Raw genomic sequence first — 24107 nt, 5'->3', positions numbered from 1 at the left:
CAATTTTCAAATTAATCCCCCTCTTCTCCAATGTAATTAATAATTGCCTAAGTGGAACTGTATCAAGTACCTTACTGAAATCCAGGAAGATTAGATGTACTGCATTTGCTTTGTCTAAAAAAATCAGCTATCTTCTCAAATAAGGAGATCTGGTTGGTCTGGCATGACCTACCTTTTGTAAAACCATGTTGTATTTTGTCCCAGTTACCATTCACCCTATGTCCTTAACAACTACTTTCTCTTTAACATTTTGTTCCAAGACCTTGCTTACAATTTTTTTCCTTTCTTAAAAATAGGAGCTATATTAGCAATTCTCCAGTCATAGGGTATGACCCCTGAGTTTACAGATGCATTAAAAATCCTTGCTATTGGGCTTGCAATTTCATGTGCCAGTTCCTTTAATATTATTGAATGTGAATATAATGAATGCCCACCATCAGCCCCCAGCCAGAGACCCTGGCGCATGTTTACCTTCCCATATATGCACACCCTATTCATGGCCTCACAAAGTCATGGGACCCCCTCGTCAACCTCCTGCTAGCAATGGCCAAAATGGCCCTCTACAACACCAGGGAGAGGGGGTTCTCTGTGACTGTGGGTCCTATTTCTGATCCTCCCTCTGTTCATGCACCCGGGCAGAGTTCCTCTGGGCGGCGTCCACTGGCTCCCTTGACATCTTCGAGGAGCAGTGGGCGTTGTCTGGGATTCTCTGCTCGGTGTCCCCTTCAGGTTCCCTTTTTTTTGACCCTTTGACCTTCACACCTATCCCGGTTATATTTTCTGTTGTCCCCCGTAATTATTTGACTTCCCGGGCTCAGTGGATCCTCCCCATAGACTGGGGGAGGGTCCTTTAGCTGTCGGCAGGCTTGCGCCTGCTAATCTCCACAGAACCCAATAGGGTCGGCCCCCTTTTCTATTATCTTGAGGTGGGATCCAACATCAGCACCTCATGGAGGGAGAGAGATGCTCTCTCCGGTGGACTGGTACCAGTCCATTTAGAACTTAGGTAAAAACTAATAACTTTAAATTTATCTGGGAAGGCCACAGGTAAGTAGGGCAGATCCCAGAGCACGGGTGCCACAGGTTTCATATAGGATTCACCAGTTTATAACTGGGCAGCTACCTTCTGCAGAAGTTCTGAACTGATTTAATATGTAGCCTTATATAGAGCACACTGCAATAGTCTTGGTGTTGAAGTAGCAAAAGCATGTTTGAGAGTAGCAAGATCTGCCTTTGAAAGGTGAGATACCTGAGAACATGCTCAGGACAAAGAGGGGTAAATGAAATACCTGGACCAATACATGAAAATAAAAATCTGAAGCATACACATTCAACATCACACACCAGTGAAGTATTAGTTTAAAATAACTTTTTAAAAACAAAAATTTAAACTGTGTCTTTAAATGATTTTTTAAAATCTACTTTCAATGCTTATGCCACGTGAAAACCCTCGGTAACTGAAGACCCATTCATCTGATCCTTCACCACGTTGCTGAAACAGCCAGTCAAGGTATCATTTAGTTCCACAAAAAGTATCAGTAACAGCATTCAGTCACCATAAGCCTGATCCTCAACAGAAAATTGGTGATGAAAGGCTCTGTATCTTGTTGCCAATCCCAGGAACCAAACCAATTCCCTTGTCTATGGGGAAAATATCAAAATTCCATAAGGTTTTAAAATGATGAACTATTGCCATAAGGCATAGAATTGCCCCATTCATTCTGCTCCAGTTCTTCTTAAACGGGAAACAGTCTGCTTTTAATATCTTCCATGATTCATTTACTCTGTATTGTGTTTTCTGATTCCCCCCTTTTCATTGTTAACTTTGATACCCATAGGAACTTCGGTCTATTAGTGTGGAATCTTAAAGGGTATGTTCTATTGTTCTGTAAATACAACAATACATTAGCATTGTGTTATTTTCTGATAAAGGGGCAACAATACCTCTTTGAATGTTATAACCATGAAAGATAAGACATCTCATTGGACAGGTACTATTGGAACTGGGAGCTTAATCTTGAAAGTGAGTGAGTACCTGGATACTCCCACTGAAGTCAAAGGGAGCAGAAGCTACTAGTGCTTCTTAGGATCAGGTCCTGGATGAACAGTTGTAATGAAAAGGAGTGTAGTTATATTGGTCTATATAAAGCATTCCTAACCTGTTACTGCTTAGCTTTTCTCATTCTCACCCCAGCATCTCAAAACAGAGAGACCGGTCTTTGAAACATGCTTAATATCCTAAATGTTTTAATGCACTTTATCAACAGAATGTAGCATACAGTTCAACCCTGATAATCTAAAACGTTTTATTGATATGAGAATCATTGAGATAACCAAGATTTCATATAAACATGGTACTTCATATCGTTGCTTTGGGGATTTCATAACTTTTTTCCCATTAACTAAAGCAACATGGTATACACAAGTGGTTAGTCTAAATGGTTTATACATAAAATGTGACTGTCACCATGAGCAAAAATGATTTTGACACAAATTGAAAAGAAAGCTTCACAGGTATAATGGATCCTATTAGCTGAGATTACTATGGTGACTTCTTATATGCAAAGCCCCAATATACAGTAATTATTTCTCTGCAACAATAGCTACTCATTTAGTATTAAAATTAATAAGTTTATTATTAATGGCTGCCATTGACTCTCTCATTCAGTGGTTTAGTTCATTTTATAACCATGAGAGCGAGCAATTTTACATTTTAAAAAAAGGTTTTTGAGTAATTTACAAGCTCATTTTGGTATCCCATAATTTAATTTTAAATTATGACTGGTTAACATTCATTTTTTTTAATGCAGTCACCATGCTTTTAGAAAGACTTTGCTCTACCATTTGTCCTTGGGTCCCATCTTACTCACTTCATTTTACAAATATACAATTAAACAATAATTGGGGGGGTGGGAAGGGGGAGAGGGAGGAGAAGGGGAAATCCAGGTCAGAAAATAAAGATCAAGAGTGGTATAAGGAATTATAGTTATAGATACACATTGAATCAACCAAAGAGGAAGATTTATAGAACTAGACCTAACACTTTTGAATATCCACACCAAAAACAAATTAAAGCAAAGAAAAGAGCTTTCTAGCTAGAGGAAGATCTTCCCTGTAGGTCATGCCACTTCCCCCCGTTTACATTTAACAAGTCATCTGCCACTTGGATCTCATCACTTTCCCTCTTTGGATCCCTCCAATTTCTCACCCACCAAATCAATATTTTAAAACCCATAACCTCACCCAATGAGACTCCACACGGCCCTGCCTACCATCCCAATCCCTCCCTGTTCTTGTTCCTTATGGTTTCCCACCTTGCTCTTTTTTGGTATGTCTACACAGCAAAGAAAAACCTGTGGCCGGCCTGTGCCAGGCGGCTCGGGCAGTGGGGCTGTTTCATTGCTGTGTAGGCTTCCAGGCTTGGACCGCAGCCGGTGCTTTGGGGCCCTCCCACCCCGCAGGCTCCTACGGTGTGGGCTCCACTCCAAGCCCAGAAATCTATGCAGTAATGAAACTGCCCCAGAGCCCGAGACCAGCTCGGCTGGCACGGGCCTGATGAGGGTTTTTCTTTGCTGTGTAGACACACCCTTTGAGCCTTAAAGCTTCTCTGTTTCCATCTTCCACTCTTGTCTTCATGTTTTCTTCCTTAACATATCATATGGCTGGAACACCCTTGCTGTGCCACAGTGTGGCATCCACCTTCATTTAAATTCCCCATAAATCCCTCTTCCTCTGCAAGGCCCATGAATACTAACCAACATCAGCAGCTACCAAAATTATTTAGCCAATATTATGTATATTAAGAGAATCCATACTTATGCTAAAGTGAACCACTTTTCCCAGAAATCTCTAAACTACAATAAATTAAAAACTGTGTGTAAGCTTTTGTTGCTGGTGCACAGAGATAAAGTAATATTTTGCTGAGGTTTGTGAAAATAATAAGAAACTGATGTAATTGTTCCTAAAAACTCAGTACAAATGTCCAGTGATCTCGGATAGTGATGCAGATTGCATGGGAGTGGAAATATTAGCGTAAAAATGACACAAGCTGATTTTGGGCAGTTTGCGCTCATAGTAACAGCCTGAAATACATATATATACTCCTCAGCATTCAGTTGTATTTCTGGAGCAGTCCATGAAGTGGTAAAGTATTTAACTCTTACCCTTCTGTATTGTGGTAACTGAGCTTTGACTAACCACTGGACTAAAGTTTATAAGGGGGAGCATCAGCTGCACTTCCTCTGTCTCTTTCCTCCTCTGGCTGTTTTACGAATGACTGAAAATATTTGTGGCAAAGTCTCAAATAGTTTTGGTTTGACTGAAACTGTGTTTTTTGCTGAATAAACTATTTGTCCAAAAAATGTTGCCTGACACCCAGTACTGACACCCAGCACCCTTTGCTAACTACTAGACCACACTGATGTGGTTCTTTTTGTCATACACCAAACCATCATAACAGTAGAATGGCTGCCAAAGACCTATGAGCTAAGCCACAAGTCCTGAGACCTGATTTGCAGAGTTGGACCTTTGCACCCAAACTTTTAAAAAAAAAGTAATTCCAAAACCAAACAGTTTTAATACTAAGGCATTCTTTAAAATAGGTTTATTTCATCAACATTGAAAGGTCATACCTGCTTTTCAATGAATGCATTCATCCTTTGTAGCATCCCCTCACATGTAAATTCATAGGGCAAATAAGGTTCAATCTGTTGAAACAGTACAGTGTGTTTAGATTAGAATTTTTACGGAATCATTTTACTGCAAGCGTCCCTGTGGTGTGCTTTTGTAGTAAACGTAGTCATTAACAAATCACTGTTTTATGCAGCCCCCAGATTAAACTGATTTTTGCTCCCTCAAAGGCAATTCTGAAATTAATCAGTGATTGTCTTTGAGGAGATGTTAAATGAGGGAAATTAAGAGTTTACTGAGCAGTGGCAGAGATAAATGTAGCACAAGACTCTACTGTCTCATAGCTGCCTGTTTGTAATTCTGTTTAATTTCCAAATTCAAATAGTCCAAAGGAAAATATGATTCTATAATTAGATGCTCTTTGAAAATGTTTTCAGACTGCCTTTTGATTTGTTAAATCCTTACATTAAAAGCTCATAATGTAAATGCAGAAATATCTTCATAGCTTTCCTGTCATAGCTAAATAATGGGTTCAACTGAACTAAGAATAGGGCAACTGATTTACTAAATGCACAGAAAACTTACAAAGACTCAATAACAAATCTAGTAACTTGGACTCTGTGACTCACATGCTAAAGCTACACTCCTTTATGCTTACACACATGCTTAGTTTTATTCATGTGAGTAAAGTTAAGCACGTGTGTAAGCATTTGCAGGATCTGGTACTAAACTCCGATGCTCAGACACCACATATACATCACCTAGTGATGGGTGTGGCATAAGACCCCAAAAGGACAGAACCTTCCAGTCCGTGGCACTCAATTCTCTTAATGAAATTAAGATTTTGAGGCACTCTGCACAGCAGTAGCTCAGACAACAAGTACTGATTACGAACAGAATAAATATTAACCTTTTGATTCAAAATTGCTTTCACTGCTTTCTCGACCTCAGAAGGATCATTGATGTTCACAGTCCAGACATGAGGCTTCCCAATGTAAACCTCAGCATAGGGATGCTGAGACGTCAACTGAAAGAGAAAATCAATATACTGGTAAAAATCAAGGGTCAAAATATCTTTCCTGGCCCCCTTCACTTGGTTTGGGTCTCAGGATATAATACACATAGATAATGCAATAACAGAGCTGGAATATAAAAACAACTTAATTTCTCTTTTACCTCTGTTTTAGGTGCTCTATATTTTCCCCATTAAATCTTGTGGGTGAACTTGGTGCATATATGAAATGCACTGGATTGATAAGTATGGGGACCAATGACCTCTAATTTATCCACACAACAAGTAACAGCAGTGGAAGCTTCCGTCTCTCTATGTACCAACCTCTCCCATTTTCTCTCTATACTCTGCTCTCTGGGTGATTCCATCTACTTCTTTGAAATCAGCTAACACATCTAGACGAAAAAAAAAAGGAGTACTTGTGGCATCGGATGCATCCGATGAAGTGAGCTGTAGCTCACGAAAGCTCATGCTCAAATAAATTGGTTAGTCTCTAAGGTGCCACAAGTACTCTTCTTTTTGCGAATACAGACTAACACGGCTGTTACTCTGAAACACATCTAGACGAACTACTCCCAAATCTCCTTTTCTATCCAGAGCCTTCCATCCTCTATCCATTCCTGCATCTCTCCCCATCTCAGGCATCTCTTGAAAATCTTTCCATCCCTTCAAGATGAAATGTCAATACCTTTCAATCCAAACCCTCTCTTCTCCCTTTTTCTCTCACACGAACGTGAGAAATTTGCGATGATTACTGTGCACATTTGATTCGGATCTTCTATTCTCAGACTCCTAGCAAGGTTACCAATTAGTGCTTATTACAATATCAACGATACTATTGCCATGCAGATATGTATCCTCTGGAAACTGGACTATCGAACTCATTTTACAACCCTCACATATAACCATTGTCCTGGGAAAAGGTAAAATATCTTCGCTTGGACCAACCCCCAATTGGTGGTCCAGTCATCATCTTCATTCCTTTGCAATTTGTGTACCTGATGCTATGTTATCTGTGTCGTTGTTTTACCTTTCCTGCTTGGTTTTTGATAACCTGTTTACAGCCTCATTTGATTTAACTCCACGTATTCAGGCAGGCAGAAATACAAAATTGAACAGGGAAACAGAGTCACACATAATATTCAGAAAAAAATAAAGACATTTTTCCCAGTTCATCACATCTACTAGCCTTTGGCAGTCTGAAACCATGACCTAGAAGTGAAAGGCTCTATATATGATTAATTGTTCCCCATGGCATCCAATCCTCCATGTTCAAAAGTTCTTAAACCATGTATGATTACAGATTATCAGTTCATACTCAGACTTACTTATCTTAGCCTCAGATATGTAAGTAAAATTAGGGACTATCTAAAAAGATGCAATTAGGGTTATTTCTTTTATTTCTTATTGGCTTGTGCACTCCTCTGGGCTAATCCCAGATGCTTTTGTTTGCTTGTAACTTTTAAGCTGAACCCCCAAAAAAGCTATTTTGGGTGCTTAATTTTTGGAATTGCTCTTTTAAAATCTAGCAAAAGCCTAAATTCCAGATGTATTTTCTTTCTTTTTGTTTTTAATAAAATTTAATCTTTTTTAAGAAAAGGATTGGATTTTTGGTGTCCTAAGAGGTTTGTGTATATGCTGTTTGATTAGCTGATGGCAACAGCTAATTTCCTTTTTTTTCTTTCTCAGCTCTTCCCCGGTGGTGGTTGGGGGAGGTGAAAGGGCTTGAGGGTACCCCAGAGGGATGAATTCCTAAGTGTTCCTTCCTGGCTTCAAGGGTTCTTTTTTTTGGCATTTGGGTGGTGGCAGCATTTACCAAGTCAAGGGCAGAGAAAAGCTGTAACCATGGGAGTTTAATACAAGCCTGGAGGGGCAAGTATTAATTTTAAAAATCCTTGTGGGCCCCCACCTTCTGCACTCAGAGTGACAGCGTGGGGATTCAGCCTTGACACCCACAGATTACATTTTCTGTCTATATCAGCTGTATCCTAGTGAACCATGCTCCCCCCATCATCATCTTTTCAATTTCTCCTGAAAACCCAATCCTTCCATGAAATTTGCATATGCCAGCTGACTTCAGTATCATACCATTACCACTACTGTTTAAAAGTGATATATATTTAAATTTTAGATTGTACAAGCTACTGGGGGCAGGGAATATGCCTTTATTGATAAGTTGAGTGACAATGGACATAATGTTAGCACTTAAGAAATATTATTATTTGCATTACTTTTCAAAATGTGATTTTTTTCCCCCCAAGCATGTAAATATAATGATTAAACTTCACACAGCTTAAGCTCTTCTATTTTTTAATTGCCATTTCCTCTATTTTATTATTGTTTTCTTTGTTAATAAAGTCAAACTTAGGAAAGGGGTGAATTTGGACTACTATATCTATTGTATTTGTAGAGCAGATTGAGAACAGTGCACAAAACTTTTTGGCACAGGCAACCTATGTTATTTAATTAAAATGAGAAATGGTAGAAATGCATCGCTCATCAACCAATTGGCATGAGTTTAATGTGCAGTTCATCTAGCTGAACCACCATTTGCAAGCAGACCAATGCTATCATGCAAGCTGTTCCTTATCTTCATATTCCCTTTTACATATGCAAGATCATTCTCCATTTGATTAACATACACAGTACTTATTCAAAAACAAATTCAAAGTTGCAAGCAATAGCGTGTGTTAACTAATGTCAGGACAAGAAAAAAATTACTAGATAAATGCTAAATGTTTTCAGTATGTTATAGGCCTAACTTTACCCATACACAGATATGCTACAATTATAATGCAAAACACAATGAACAACAATATTCAGTAAATCCTTGCATGGGAGGCCAGTTTGTTTGATCTTCTCCTTTTCCCTTCAGAGTACAAAATATTCTGGATGCTTTGGAGACTTGTAGTTTGCTTTTCCTGTTCACTCTTCAAAAATTGGTTTCGCTCTCCAAGTGTCTTTACATTCAAATACACACAGTTCATTGCTAGTGTTACTATTATGGCTAAACAGAATCTTAACAAAAACTTCTCTGCAAAAATAGTAAGTACAACATTCATATTTATTTGAACAAGAATGCACTTATTGCTCAGTGATGCTCATTCCCTTAATGGAAGTCACGGGGATCTCAACTGAGGTTTCCCCTGGATAGAAAGTCAGATCTTGAAGTGAAACTTGTATATATGGTCTGTCAAAAATAATTAGAAGAATGTAGATATACATGGACACAGAGTTATAGCTTAGAAGTACTTCATGGGTTTCATTATTTTATTATCATAGTGCCTAGTTATAACATAATTGTCTTACACAGGACTAATTATACCAATTCTGGTCACTGCTGTATCAGGCAAAAGGACAAACTGCTCTGTCTGCAGTAAATTATGCACCTTAGTTTGACATTCTGTTTTTTACTGTAATATTACAAAGCAAGCAGTTATTTGCAATAAAATGTTTGTTGTTGTACAATCCTCAAACAGAGAACCATTATAGTACAAACAGTATCATCAACTCAGACGTATCACAGCCCCAGTACTTTGCAATGTCTGAAACATCAGTGTTAGTAAAGCTTACCTCTCGGAGTGTAGGCTTGCCTTTAAAAAAGTCTGTATTTTTGCTGCTTTTTGGTGGGTTAAATTTTAGATTTAGAAAAGCACATCCATTAGCAATAGCCTCTAGGGGAGCAGGCCCTTCATATGGAAATCCAAGTCCAACAAACAACTGCAAAATAGAAAAGATACATCACCTAGCACCCATTAATTTTGTTTCCCTTTAGAAGACAATAAAACCTCAGAGTTAAGCTAAAATGAACAATGATAAAGATTTTAAGTTTACAAGCCTACAAAATATGTCCACATAACAGTTTTGAAAGGAAATGCGTAATATTCCTGACAGAACTTTTAAATAAAGTTTCATGCTAAATGTTGCTAAGGATTTGGCTGTTCTCTCTCCCTCTCTGCAAAACAAAGAGAGTAATGGAATGTCCTGGAAAACACGTCTAACAATAATCCTCCTGTAAGGGGCTGGAAAGGAAACTATGCCAATCCACTCTAACTTAAACAGAAGGTTTTTCATGAAACTGATGGAACAACAGTCCCTTTCAGTTATGTTTTGGGGAAAAAGACATTTGGTGGTTTGATTACAGTTCAAACAAAACTGCTAGAGTTCTCTGGTAGACCAGTAGGTACAGGTTTTACCACAGTTACATCACTGACTAGCTATGCCACTTTATTTTTTTCCTCTGACTAGCTTAGTAGTTTTTGCCAATATAAAAACACTCAGGACAAATTGCACAAGCCTTCTGATAAAAACACAGTAGATGGCAGCAAACTTCAGTTAAAGACCCACTACTCAGCAACAGCACTGCAGTGACAAGCCAGCAATTCAATTCCACCATTCTAAACTGAAGGGGAAAAGGTATCAGTGCTTACTCTTACTGCCAGCATGTAGTACGTGTTATAATAAAGACAATTATTGGGCAACAGGAAATCCAACTGAAAAATATTTAACGTTTTGTCACAAAGAATTCACACCCTTGTGCAACAGCTATTTAGAAGCACCCTCTTTCCCAGCCCTGACACCTGAGAAAATTGAATTAAATAATGTGTCTTTTTATTTTCTTTCATTTAAAATTAGCATACAATGGGTTGGTTAAAAAGTTCTGAGTTACAGCTAGCACAAATCTCTAAACAACACCGTTGAATAGTTCCATGCATACGCTAGTTTCAACTACTGCCTACTAGATCTAAAGTCTCATGCATTCATGACATGACATTCAATTATGCATTCAAGACATGACAAGGAAGGACAGGCAGGGCAGAAAAGGTGGGGGAGTTGCATTGTACCTAAGAGAGCAGTATGACTGCTCAGAGCTCCAGTATGAAACTGCAGAGAAACCTGAGTGTCTCTGGATTAAGTTTAGAAGTGTGAGCAACAAGGGTGATGTCATGGTGGAAGTCTGCTATAGACCACCGGATCAGGGGGTGAGGTGGATGAGGCTTTCTTCTGGCAACTCACGGAAGTTACTAGATCGCAGGCCCTGGTTCTCATGGGAGACTTCAATCACCCCGATATCTGCTGGGAGAGCAATACAGCGGTGCACAGACAATCCAGGAAGTTTTTGGAAAGTGTAGGGGACAATTTCCTGGTGCAAGTGCTAGAGGAACCAACTAAGGGCAGAGCTCTTCTTGAGCTGCTGCTCACAAACCAAGAAGAATGCATAGGGGAAGCAAAAGTGGATGGGAACCTGGGAGGCAGCGACCATGAGATGGTGAAGTTCAGGACCCTGACACAGGGAAGAAAGGAGAGCAGCAGAATACAGACCCTGGACTTCAGAAAAGCAGACTTTGACTCCCTCAGGGAACTGATGGGCAGGATCCCCTGGGAGAATAACATGAGGGGGAAAGGAGTCCAGGAGAGCTGGCTGTATTTTAAAGAATCCTTATTGAGGTTACAGGGACAAACCATCCCGATGTGTAGAAAGAATAGTAAATATGGCAGGCGACCAGCTTGGCTTAACAGTGAAATCCTTGCTGATCTTAAACACAAAAAAGAAGCCTACAAGAAGTGAAAGACTGGACAAATGACCAGGGAAGAGTATAAAAATATTGCTCGGGCATGCAGGAGTGAAATCAGGAAGGCCAAATCACATCTAGAGTTGCAGCTAGCAAGAGATGTTAAGAGGAACAAGAAGGGTTTCTTGAGGTATGTTAGCAACAAGAAGAAAGTCAAGGAAAGTGTGGGCCCCTTACTGAATGAGGGAGGCAACCTAGTGACAGAGGATGTGGAAAAAGCTAATGTACGCAATGCTTTTTTTGCCTCTGTCTTCACGAACAGGTCAGCTCCGAGACTGCTGCACTGGGCAGCACAGCATGGGGAGGAGGTGACCAGCCCTCTGTGGAGAAAGAAGTGGTTACGGATGATTTAGAAAAGCTGGATGAGCACAAGTCCATGGGGCCAGATGCGCTGCATCCGAGAGTGCTAAAGGAGTTGGCAGATGTGATTGCAGAGCCATTGGCCATTATCTTTGAAAACTCATGGCGATCGGGGGAGGTCCCGGACAACTGGAAAAAGGCTAATGTAGTGCCCATCTTTAAAAAAGGGAAGGAGGAGGATCCTGGGAACTACAGGCCAGTCAGCCTCACCTCAGTCCCTGGAAAAATCATGGAGCAGGTCCTCAAGGAATCAATTCTGAAGCACTTAGAGGAGAGGAAAGTGATCAGGAACAGTCAGCATGCATTCACCAAGGGCAAGTCATGCCTGACTAATCTAATTGCCTTCTATGATGAGATAACTGGCTCTGTGGATGAAGGGAAAGCAGTGGACGTGTTGTTCCTTGACTTTAGCAAAGCTTTTGACATGGTCTCCCACAGTATTCTTGCCAGTAAGTTAAAGAAGTATGGGCTGGATGAATGGACGACAAGGTGGCTAGAAAGCTGGCTAGATAGTTGGGCTCAACGGGTAGTGATCAATGGCTACATGTCTAGTTGGCAGCTGGTATCAAGTGGAGTGCCCCAAGGGTCGGTCCTGGGGCCGGTTTTGTTCAATATCTTCATTAATGATCTGGAGGATGGTGTGGATTGCACCCTCAGCAAGTTTGCAGGTGACGCTAAAGTGGGAGGAGAGGTAGATACGTTGGAGGGTAGGGATAGGATACAGAAGGCCCTAGACAAATTAGAGGATTGGGCCAAAAGAAATCTGATGAGGTTCAACAAGGACAAGTGCAGAGTCCTGTACTTAGGACGGAAGAATCCCAAGCACCGCTACAGACTAGGGACCGAATGGCTAGGCAGCAGTTCTGCAGAAAAGGACCTCGGGGTTACAGTGGATGAGAAGCTGGATATGAGTCAACAGTGTGCCCTTGTTGCCAAGAAGGCCAATGGCATTTTGGGATGTATAAGATGGGGCATTGCCAGCAGATCGAGGGATGTGATCGTTCCCCTCTATTTGACATTGGTGAGGCCTCAAATGGAGTACTGTGTCCAGTTTTGGGCCCCACACTACAAGAAGGATGTGGAAAAATTGGAAAACGTCTAGCGGAGAGCAACAAAAATGATTGGGGACTGGAAAACATGACTTATGAGGAGAGGCTGAGGGAACTGGGATTGTTTAGTCTGAGGAAGAGAAGAATGAGGGGGGATTTGATAGCTGCTTTCAACTACCTGAAAGGGGGTTCCAAAGAGGATGGATCTAGACTGTTCTCAGTGGTAGCAGACGACAGAACAAGGAGTAATGGTCTCAAGCTGCAGTGGGAGAGGTTTAGGGGCTGGATATTAGGAAAAACTTTTTCACTAGGAGGGTGGTGAAACACTGGAATGTGTTACCTAGGGAGGTGGTGGAATCTCCTTCCTTAGAAGCTTTTAAGGTCAGGCTTGACAAAGCCCTGGCTGGGATGATTTAGTTGGGGATTGGTCCTGCTTTGAGCAGGGGGTTGGACTAGATGACCTCCTGAGGTCCCTTCCAACCCTGATATTCTATGATTCTATCTCTCTTTAGCAAACTAAGATACTCTCCATTAAAACTTTTACTTCAAGGGAAAATGAACTCGAATTAAAAAAATCCTAAGTGACTATAGTAAGAAGTCCATTTCAGGCTACAGATAAAAACAGTTTAATTTAATTTGAAGCATAAATTTGTAATATCGGCCCTGTTGTAGATAGGTATTGCAGCATTAGGCCTTTAATCCTCTCTAGCCCCTGGCATTAGCAGTTTAACATTATGAGCTGACTGGCTCTAAAAAAAGAAATTCACAGAACAGCTTGAAATGTTAATGTCCCTCCCCAACTCTGAGAATACTGAATCTCTGTGCAATCATAGAATCACAGGGCTAGAAAGGACTGCAAGGGTCATCTAGTCTAACCCCCTGCCAAGATGAAGTATTTGTTATGTCTAAATCATCCAAGGCAGATGGCTTTCCAGCCTCCTTTTGAAAACCTCCAGTGAAGAAGCTTCCACAACCTCCGAAGGCAATCTGTTCCATTTTCTTGCTGTTCTTACAGTTAGGAAGTTTCCCCTAAAATTTAATCTAAATCTGCTATGCTATAGTTTGAACCCATTGCCTCTTCTCCTGCCCTCTGTGGCAAAAGAATAACTTTTCTCCATCTTTTTTATGGCAGCCATTCTGAAGACGGCTATCATATTCCCCTCTGAATCGCCTCTTTTCCAAACTAAACATACCCATTTCCTTCAGCCTTTGCTCATATGGCTTGCATTCCATCCCTTTGATCATCTTTGTCACTCACCTCTGGATCCTTTCCAGTTTCTCTACATCCTTTCTATACATTGGTGACCAAAGTTAGACACAGTACTCCATCTGAGGCCTAACCAGCACTGAGTAGAGCAGTACTATTACCTCCTGTGATTTGCATGCTATGCCTCTGTTTATACAACCTAAAATTGAATTTGCTTTGTTTGTTACAGCATCGCATTGCTGACTCATGCTGAGGTTGTGATACACCACAACTCCCAGATCCTTCTCAGAAGTGCTGCTGCCAAGCCAGTTTTCCCCCGTTCTGTATTTGTGCAATAAAAGTTAAATGTTGATATTAGAAATAGCAGCAAATTTCTCCTTCAAAATAGCAAGTGCACTGCAAGCAGCTCCTTCTAAGACATGTCAAGCAAACAAATATTTGAAGGAAACTTTTTTGATTACAAAAAAAAGTGTTATGGGGAAACTGTAAAAATGGAAATAATTCTCAACAAAAACTAGGCTATACAATTTTAAACTAGTTACACACACACGCACATATATATAAACTAGTTAAAATTGTATATAATAAAATTTATATATAAAATAAAACATACAGTACATTTCCTTCTAGATGAAAAACTGTCATTCTAAGTTTCACCTCAGAAGACGTTCAAGAAACAACTTCCTGAAAATAGGGCCTTGCGGACACATTACATTTATTAAATTGCACACAGGAAATTTTAGTAATTTTTTAGAAACATTGACAGTTAAACTGAACCCTTATAATTAGCTTAAACAGATACCTGGATCAACCATTAACTAAAGGATTTGAAATGTCACTAACAATTCTACTGTGCCTTGTTTTTAGTTAGATATGGAGAACAGTATAGTTGTATGGATAAGGAATTCACTACCTCCCCTAAATTGATGCCATGCATTGCTGAAAAATTTTGCATCTATTCTGTGTTCTGTTTATTTAGAGTAAGCTCCATGGAAAAAAAAAGACCATGTCTTTATATTTTGGCAGCACTGGGCACACCATCAACACAAACAAATACACCATCACCAGTTGGGCACTAATTTGAAAATCTTACAGACTCTAATGGTAAGTATTTCTTATCCATACTTAAGCTATGCTTCTTCAATGTAGCCCAGATAGTCAGGAAATCAATGTATAACTTTCACACAAATGAGTAATAGTACAATTGAAATAATAAAATTTAAATTAACTCATGAAAATCATATCTGATGCGTTTCAAAAGCAAAGCTTAAAGGAGTGTGACACATTTCCATTAACTCATTCTCATTCTGCTCTGATCTACAAATCCTTTCCATTACAGGCAGCTTATTATTTGTGAAAAGGCGACGACAATCTGTCAGAATACTTGTAAGTGTAGGTATGTAACAAATGTTGCATGTCAAATTGCATCAAAAGTCCAACAGAAGCAATCAAGCATCTGGGAACTGAAGGCTGCATTTTTAAATGCATGTGGACCAAGTGTGTTTGGAAAATGCTCACCCAATTAACCCGGGCAGAGTTTTGAACTGGGTGCAGGGAGAAGGCTTCCTTACCCCCCATGTAATAAATGTTGGACTACTAGGTGCTTACTCTCACCCTTTAGGTTCCTTGCAGAGTCTGAAGGGGATCAAGGAATGTTTGCTTCCTTATTAATAGATTTACAGATTCCAAGGCCAGAAGGGACCAGTGTGACCACCTAGTCTGACCTCCTGTGTTAAACAGGACATAGAACTTTCCCAAATAATTCCTAGAGCAGATCTTTTAGGAAGACATCCAATCTTGATTTAAAAATTGTGAGTGATGCAGACTCCACAATGACCCACGATAACTTGTTCCAACAGTTAATTACTCTCCTTGCTAAAAATGTACGCTTCATTTCCAGTCTGAATTTGTCTAGCTTCAACTTTCAGCTACTGGCTCATGTTATTCCTTTCTCTGCTACAGTGCAGATATTTACAGACTGTAAATCAGGGGTTCTCAAATTGGGGGCCAGGACCCCTCAGGAGGTCATGAGGTTATTACATGGGGGGTTGAGAGCTGTCAGCCCCCAACCCAAACCCCGCTTTGCTTCCAGCACTTATAATGGTGTTAAATATAAATTAAAAACAGTTTTTAATATAAGGGGGACTCACACTCAAGAGGCTTGCTATGTGAAAGGAGTCACCAGTACAAAAGTTTGAGAACCACTGCTGTAAATCAAGTCACCCCTTAACCTTCTCTTTAGTAAGCTAAAAAGATTGAGCTTTTTGAGTGTGTTGTTATAAGGAATGTTTTCTAATCCTTTAATCATTGTTGTGGCTCATCTCTGAACCCTCTACAGTGTATCAACATCCTTCTTGACCTGTGGATACCAGAACTGGACACAGTATTCCAGTAGCAGTTGCACCAGTGCCAAATACAAAGATAAAATAATTTCTCTACTCCTACTCGAGATTCCCCTGTTTATACATCCCATAAATCATATTGGCTCTTTTGGTCACAGTGTCACACTAGGAGCTCATGTTCTGCTCATTATCTACCACAATCCCAAAATCTTATTCAGAATCACTGCTTTCCATGAGAGAGCCCCTCCATCCCAGGTATGGCCTACGTTCTTGCTTGCATACAATTTACCAAGCCATCCAGATCACACTAAATTAGTGACCTGCCCTCTCTATTATTTTATCACTCCCCTAAGGCAGAAGGGGCTTCAGAGTTGAGTACAGAGTGATGGAAAGTACAGCTGAGCCAAACACAATATCAGAGGCAGAGTTGTGAGTTATAGCACAATGTTCGGTGAATGTATGTATAAATGCCCAAGTAGCAGCTCTACAGATTTTAATGATTGGCACATTTTCCAGGAAGGCCATGGAAGTGGCAATAGACCTTGTAGAATTAGTGCATATAAGCAAAGGTGGTTGACTGTTATAAGATTGGTAACAAGAGTAAATGCAGTCTGATATCCATTTAGAAAGTCTCTAGTTAGAGATAGCCTACCTTTTTGATATGTCTGCTAGTGAGATGGATAACGTATTGGGTCTTTCCGAAAGATTTTTTTGTCTTGTCTATATAGAAGACCAGAGCTCTCTTGACATCCAGGATGTGCAGCAGGGCATCTGGGGATTTAGATACAGTTGGGGGTGGAAGACTGGCAAGTGAATGGGCTGACTGAGATGGAACATGGAAGAAAGCTTAGGTAAGACTTTGGGAGTGGGGCGGAAGCATGACCCTGTCCTTAAAAAACCCTGAGTTCGGGGTATGCTATTGGGGCCCCTATTTCTTCAACCCATCATTCCAACGTGATGGCTATCAGGAATGCTGTCCTCATTGACAAATGGAGAAGTGAGCAGGTAGCCAGAGGTTCGAAGGACTGTCTTGTTAGGCATTTAAGGACCAGATTGAGGTCCCATACTGGGATAGGGCATAGGACTGGCAGACAGAGGTTTCCCAGCTCTCTAAGGAATCTCACTGTGCTTGGGTAGGCAAAGACGGAACAGCCGTCTACTGAGGGTGAAAAGCCATAATGGGTGCCAGGTGGACTCTTATGGAGCTCATTGATAGATCCGAGGTTTTCAGAGCTAGGGTGTAGTCTAGTGATGAGGTCATCGGTGTAAGTTGTCTGTAGTCACACCAACTGGCAAGCAATGTCCACTTTTGAGAATGCATGTAATGAGTAGATTGTTTTCTACTTTGTAATAGTGCTCTTTTTACATCTCCTGAGCAGGCTGTCTCTATTCCCATGAGCCATCAACCAACCATGCTTTGAGATGAAGCATCATGAGACTGGGATGGAAAATCTTCCTGCCCTCCTGGGAAAGGAGATGGGGAGTGGTGTAGAGAGTAATTGGAGGGCAACCAGACAGCTGTATCGTTTGCCTGGGCCAGGTCAGAACTATTAGAATGTCTCTGGCTCTTTCTTTATTTTGAGCATAACTGACTTTTAGGTGCCACAAGTACTCCTTTTCTTTTTGCGAATAGACTAAGACGGCTGTTACTCTGAAACCTGACTTTTAGGGGAGTCATCAGGAATGCATACAGTAGGGCTGACAACCACTGAAGGCGAAAAGCATCCCCTTAGGATTGGTGACCCAATCTACCTCTCAAGCAGAAGCGTGCATTTTTTGTTTGATGCCGTGGAGACAAGTCTATCCGAGGGGGAGCATCCCATTGACAGGATATCTGGTGCAATATGTCGGGGTCTATTTCCCACTTGTGATCTTGGAAGAAGCGTCTGCTGAGTGCATCCGCAGTCATGTTCTGAATGCCTGGGAGACAGAACGTTGAGATAGTGATTTAGTTTTGTATGCATTAGTTCCAGAGTCTGACAGCCTCAGTACAAAGGGAAGGGGATCTTGCTCCTCTTTGGCAACTGATGTAAAACACGTGATATATTGTCCATCATGATCTTTGTGTGTTTACCCTTGATTAGTGGTAGGAATTGGTGACAAGCATATTTGATCGTTCTGAATCCAAGGAGATTGACGTGTAGTATTGTCTCTTGATGCTTCCACTTGCCCTGGATCGTGTAAGCATTGAGACTGCTGGGGGAGGATGTGCAAAGGGAACTCCTGTGCACACGTTGTGATGGTCCTTCCACCCGTTGAGGGATTGTTTCACAACGGTAGGTACGGAAAGAAGCATACTGCCTAGTGGGTGAACAGCCAGTTTGGAGTCACCCTTGAAGGCAGTGCATTCGAAGTCTGGCATGTTCTGTCACGAAGGTGGTGGTTGCTATATGCCCCAGGAACGGACTATGGTTTGGGGGCTGAACTGAATTGTGTTTGCTATGCTGGAAAGAGCCACAAACCCGTACCAAGGAAGGTAGGCTCTTACTGCCACTGAATTGAGATGTGCCACTCTGAACTCTAGGTTCTGTACTGTGGCCAAGGGGGATTTTTGTATGTTCAGTTGTTGGCCCAATTCAAGGAAGAGGCCTATGGCTTCAGAAGTTGCCTGCAATGTTAGTTCCAGAGAGCGGCCTTTCAGCAACCAATCGTCCAGGTAATGAAATATTAAAATACCTTTCCTGCAGAAAGAAAAGGAGTACTTGTGGCACCTTAGAGACTAACCAATTTATTTGAGCATGAGCTTTCGTGAGCTACAGCTCACTTCATCGGATGCATGCCGTGGAAACTGCAGCAGGCTTTATTTATACACAGAGAATATGAAAAAATACCTCCTCCCACCCCACTGTCCTGCTGGTAATAGCTTATCTAAAGTGATCATCAGGTGGGCCATTTCCAGCACAAATCCAGGTTTTCTCACCCTCCACCCCCCCACACAAATTCACTCTCCTGCTGGTGATAGCCCATCCAAAGTGACAACTCTTTACACAATGTGCATGATAATAAAGTTGGGCCATTTCCTGCACAAATCCAGGTTCTCTCACCCCCTCACTCCCCTCCCAAAACCACACACACAAACTCACTCTCCTGCTGGTAATAGCTCATCCAAAGTGACAATTCTCCCTACAATGTGCATAATTAAGGTGGGCCATTTCCAGCACAAATCCAGGTTTTCTCACATCCCCCCCACCCCCATACACACACAAACTCACTCTCCTGCTGGTAATACCTCATCCAAACTGACCACTCTCCAAGTTTAAATCCAAGTTAAACCAGAACATCTGGGGGGGGGGGGGGGGAAACAAGAGGAAATAGGCTACCTTGCATAATGACTTAGCCACTCCCAGTCTCTATTTAAGCCTAAATTAATAGTATCCAATTTGCAAATGAATTCCAATTCAGCAGTTTCTCGCTGGAGTCTGGATTTGAAGTTTTTTTGTTTTAAGATAGCGACCTTCATGTCTGTGATTGCGTGACCAGAGAGATTGAAGTGTTCTCCGACTGGTTTATGAATGTTATAATTCTTGACATCTGATTTGTGTCCATTTATTCTTTTACGTAGAGACTGTCCAGTTTGATCAATGTACATGGCAGAGGGGCATTGCTGGCACATGATGGCATATATCACATTGGTGGATGTGCAGGTATACGAGCCTCTGATAGTGTGGCTGATGTTATTAGGTCCTGTGATGGTGTCCCCTGAATAGATATGTGGGCACAATTGGCAACGGGCTTTGTTGCAAGGATAAGTTCCTGGGTTAGTGGTTCTGTTGTGTGGTATGTGGTTGTTTGTGAGTATTTGCTTCAGGTTGCGGGGCTGACTGTAGGCAAGGACTGGCCTGTCTCCCAAGATTTGTGAGAGTGTTGGGTCATCCTTTAGGATAGGTTGTAGATCCTTAATAATGCGTTGGAGGGGTTTTAGTTGGGGGCTGAAGGTGACGGCTAGTGGCGTTCTGTTATTTTCTTTGTTAGGCCTGTCCTGTAGTAGGTAACTTCTGGGAACTCTTCTGGCTCTATCAATCTGTTTCTTTACTTCAGCAGGTGGGTATTGTAGTTGTAAGAAAGCTTGACAGAGATCTTGTAGGTGTTTGTCTCTGTCTGAGGGGTTGGAGCAAATGCGGTTGTATCGCAGAGCTTGGCTGTAGACGATGGATCGCTGGCAATGGCCCACCTGATGATCACTTTAGATAAGCTATTACCAGCAGGACAGTGGGGTGGGAGGAGGTATTTTTTCATATTCTCTGTGTATATATAAAGCCTGCTGCAGTTTCCACGGCATGCATCCGATGAAGTGAGCTGTAGCTCATGAAAGCTCATGCTCAAATAAATTGGTTAGTCTCTAAGGTGCCACAAGTACTCCTTTTCTTTTTGCGAATACAGACTAACACGGCTGTTACTCTAAAACCTTTCCTGCAGAGCGAAGCTGCGCTGCTACTATCAACATGACCTTCAAAAAGACCCTCAGGGCGGATAAGCCAAAGGGGAGCACTTGGTATTGTAAGTGGTCCTGGCCAACAATAAAATGGAGGAATTGTTTGCTATCCACCCATCCCGCAATGTGTAAATATGCATCTTGAAGGTTGAGGACTGAGATCCAATCCCCTTGCTCAAAGGAAAGAATTATTGCTGGAAGCATCACCATTTTGAACTTCTGCACCTTCACACGGGTGTTGAGTAGTCTCAGGTCTAGGATGGGTCTCCAAACGCTACTCTTTTTTGGTACTAGGAAGTATCTTGAATAAAACCCCTTCCCTCTGTCCTGTACAGGGATTGGTTCTATAGCTCCCATTCGTAAGAGTGTGTCTATTTCTTGATGAAGCATGGTCTCATGAGACGGGTCCTTGAAGAGGGACGGGGAAGGGGCATTTGTTGGTGGAAGTGAGGTAAAGTAGATTGTATAACCTGTGGAGATGATCTCCAAGACCCACAGTGATCAACTCCCAGACTCGCCTGAAATGGTGAAGGTGGTTACTGAAGGGAGAAAGGCTGATGAATCAGTGCAGCTGAAGAGGATGGTAGTTCGGACACTCGACCAACATGTCAGAATTGCTGCTTAGAAATGGACAGGTGTGAGATGGGAGGCTCAGAAGCAGATATTTCCTTCTCTGAAACCTCTGCTTTTTCTGGTGTGGCTATGTCCTCCGGAATTGGACGGGACAGGATCTCTGGGCTGTCTGAGACTTGCTGAGTTTTCTCTTGTATGTAGGAGTATAGATGCCAAGAGAACACAAAGTCGCTCTAGAATCCTTCAAGGTTCACAGAGACTCATCCATACTATCTGCAAACAACTTAGGTCCATCAAAAGGAAGGTCTCCAACTGTACTCTGAACTTCCTTTGGGAAATCACAGAGCCAGAGCCAAGAGGATCCTCTCATCACCACCGCTGTAGCGATCCAACTGGTGGCAGTATCAGCAGCATCGAGGGAGGCTTGAAAGGTTGTCCTGGCAAGTAGTTGGCCCTCCTCAACAATTGCCTGGAACTGCTCCCTGTGTTCTGCTGGCAGACGGTTGATGAACGAGGTTAACTTGTTATAATTGACACAGTTGTATTTTGCCAAAGCCTGGTAATTGGCAATTCTAAGCTGTAGGAATGCTGAGGAGTAAGACTTTCTCCCTAGTATGTCCAGGCATTTGTGGTCTTTGTCATGAGTCCTGGATTTAGCATGGTGCTGCCTACCACTTTCATTCCCTGCATCCACTATCATGGAGTCAGGTGAGGGATGGGAAAATAAAACCTCCAAATCCTTTGCTGGAACATAATACTTCTTTTCCATTCTTTTGCCTGTAGGCAGAATAGAATCTGGGGTGTGCCAAATGATCTTTGCTGGATCTAGAAGAGCCTCATTGACAGGTGAGGCTATGTGGACCAATGAGGGTGAGTGAAGAATGTCAAGTAGCTTATGATGAGACTCTGTAACCTCCTTGAGGGGAATCCACAAGGAGTCTCTGTCCCTTTTGACCAGGTCCTGGAAGTGTTTAAAATTAGCCACCAGGGATCAGGAGATGTTGGCCGGCGGGAGGAGATTCCTTCACTGGTTCAAAGATTGCTTAAAGGATTCCTCTGAAGGATCAGATCTACTAGAGGAAATAGGTGATGCAGGTTGCTCCTCTCTGTGATGGGTACTAGATGCTCGGGGGAGGGTGGGGGGCATGTGGCTCTGCGTGCTGCCCCTCTCTGCAAGCACTGCCCCCGCAGCTCTCCCAACCAATGGAAGCTGCCAGGGTGGTGCTTGCAGGCAGAAGCAGCGCGCAAAGGGAGACCCCTCTGTCCCCTGACCCCCGGGGCCGTGCTGGCCGCTTCTGGGAGCAGCGTGTGGCCTTAGCAGCAGCCATGCTGCACCGCCAGAGATCGCAATCAACTGGGAGATCCTCTAGGATCGACCGGTTGGTGACCATTGTACTAGATCATTACTGTCAATACTATAATAGTTCAGAAAAACTCAGGTATGCAGACTTTGCAAATAACGGCAAAAAACAGAATCGAAAATAGATTTGTACAGTTACTGAGCTAGATGAAGATGAATATTTAAAAATGTATTTGGTATATGCCAGATCACACCCCAAGCGTTACAGTTCGATAAACCCACAAAACTTTACTAAGTTTTCTTTTTGGTCTCTCTCTCATATTAATATCCTTTGCTTACCTAAAAAGTTTAATTTATTCTCTGGCACGGATAGGTTTAGCACCATTTGTGAGTGCAACAATGCTGAACTATTTTATAATACACTCTATTCTGAACTGCAAAAAGAGAGATGGCCCAGAGCTGAGAGGCTCCCAACAATGGAGTGTAACTCATACATTTTTCTCACCATGTGAAAAGCTCACTGGAAAAGCTCTTGTAAATGAGAGAAACACCTTTAGTATGGATTCCCTCCACTGTGAAATTCATGGAAGCAGAAAATATAGCACTGTGCTCCCAATAAGCTTCTTTTAACTATACTGCTGTGTAAACTGCAGCATGAGAAAGTTACTAAGTCTGCTTGCTTAACAGTCTGCACAATAGCTGAACATGATTTCTGTTTTAGAGATTGTTACACTCTGCAGCCAAATGTTAATAAGACACTCCTTATGTTATTACAGCTGTATGGAAACTGGAAGTTCTATTCTGCAGAGAATTTCTCATTTCTAAAAAAAAGTTTGTTCAGAAACAGAATGGAAAGTTGGGGGTCATGACATTTTCCACATTGGAAGTGGAGTGGACATGAGAGATGCATGATGGACATTTTCAGGGAATTCTGTTTTGGATGAACAAAAATTGAATTTTGTAAAAAACTTCCAATCTGAGCTCCCCAACTGCCTTCCTGGCAGCCCAGGGAGTCTAGGAGCCTGGGTTAGGCAGGAAAGCTTTGAGAGAATCCCCATGTTCCCAGTGGAACATTTCAATTCCGTCCAGTCAGCATTTTCCAAAGGGAAACTGTTCAGTCAGAAAATTTGAGGTCTAGTTGTTGTTATGCACTACACCAACCACACACTTAAGCTAGCCATTTTATAAGTTCTCCCTATTTAAAAAATGCCTCTTTTGAAAGCCATTTTCAAATTCTGGTCTATAAGCCGCACAATATAGTGGCAGCTTCAAGCTCTTGATGATGATTATGAGCAACTAAACTATTTCAGACGTTTCAACCATATATTTGGGGCTTGCAAAGCAGTGATCAAAAATCACACTTTAGTGGTCATCTACTGGTTCTTGGAATGTGTTGCAGAAATTGGATCTAGTTTGAGATGGAAAAAATTTGAGGGTGCTCCATACTTACATATTTGTGGGCATCTGTATTTCATGATGGACTTAATTATAATTTGTAGTGATCTCTGACTTTTCAAGGACAGGTTTCAGAGTAACAGCCGTGTTAGTCTGTATTCGCAAAAAGAAAAGGAGTACTTGTGGCACCTTAGAGACTAACCAATTTATTTGAGCATGAGCTTTCGTGAGCTAC

The 24107-nt window shown here is 41.6% G+C and overlaps 1 protein-coding gene across 6 annotated transcripts in view; it reads right to left on the bottom strand.

Moving 5' to 3' along the window:
* MGAT5 (alpha-1,6-mannosylglycoprotein 6-beta-N-acetylglucosaminyltransferase) overlaps positions 1 to 24107 on the bottom strand; it is a 235612-nt gene that overhangs the window by 9988 nt on the left and 201517 nt on the right. For all 6 annotated transcript variants that reach the window (XM_073305297.2, XM_073305301.2, XM_073305300.2 and 3 more), the window contains 3 exons: positions 9215 to 9361; positions 5540 to 5656; positions 4632 to 4706 (listed from right to left, as the gene is read on the bottom strand). In XM_073305297.2, the coding sequence (XP_073161398.1) occupies positions 4632 to 4706; positions 5540 to 5656; positions 9215 to 9361 (339 nt within the window). The remainder of the gene's footprint in view (positions 1 to 4631; positions 4707 to 5539; positions 5657 to 9214; positions 9362 to 24107) is intronic.

The sequence above is a fragment of the Lepidochelys kempii genome, chromosome 11 (assembly GCF_965140285.1).
Source record: "Lepidochelys kempii isolate rLepKem1 chromosome 11, rLepKem1.hap1, whole genome shotgun sequence".
In the NCBI taxonomy this organism is placed as follows: Eukaryota; Metazoa; Chordata; order Testudines; family Cheloniidae; genus Lepidochelys; species Lepidochelys kempii.
This window is presented reverse-complemented; position numbering and strand designations above follow the sequence as displayed.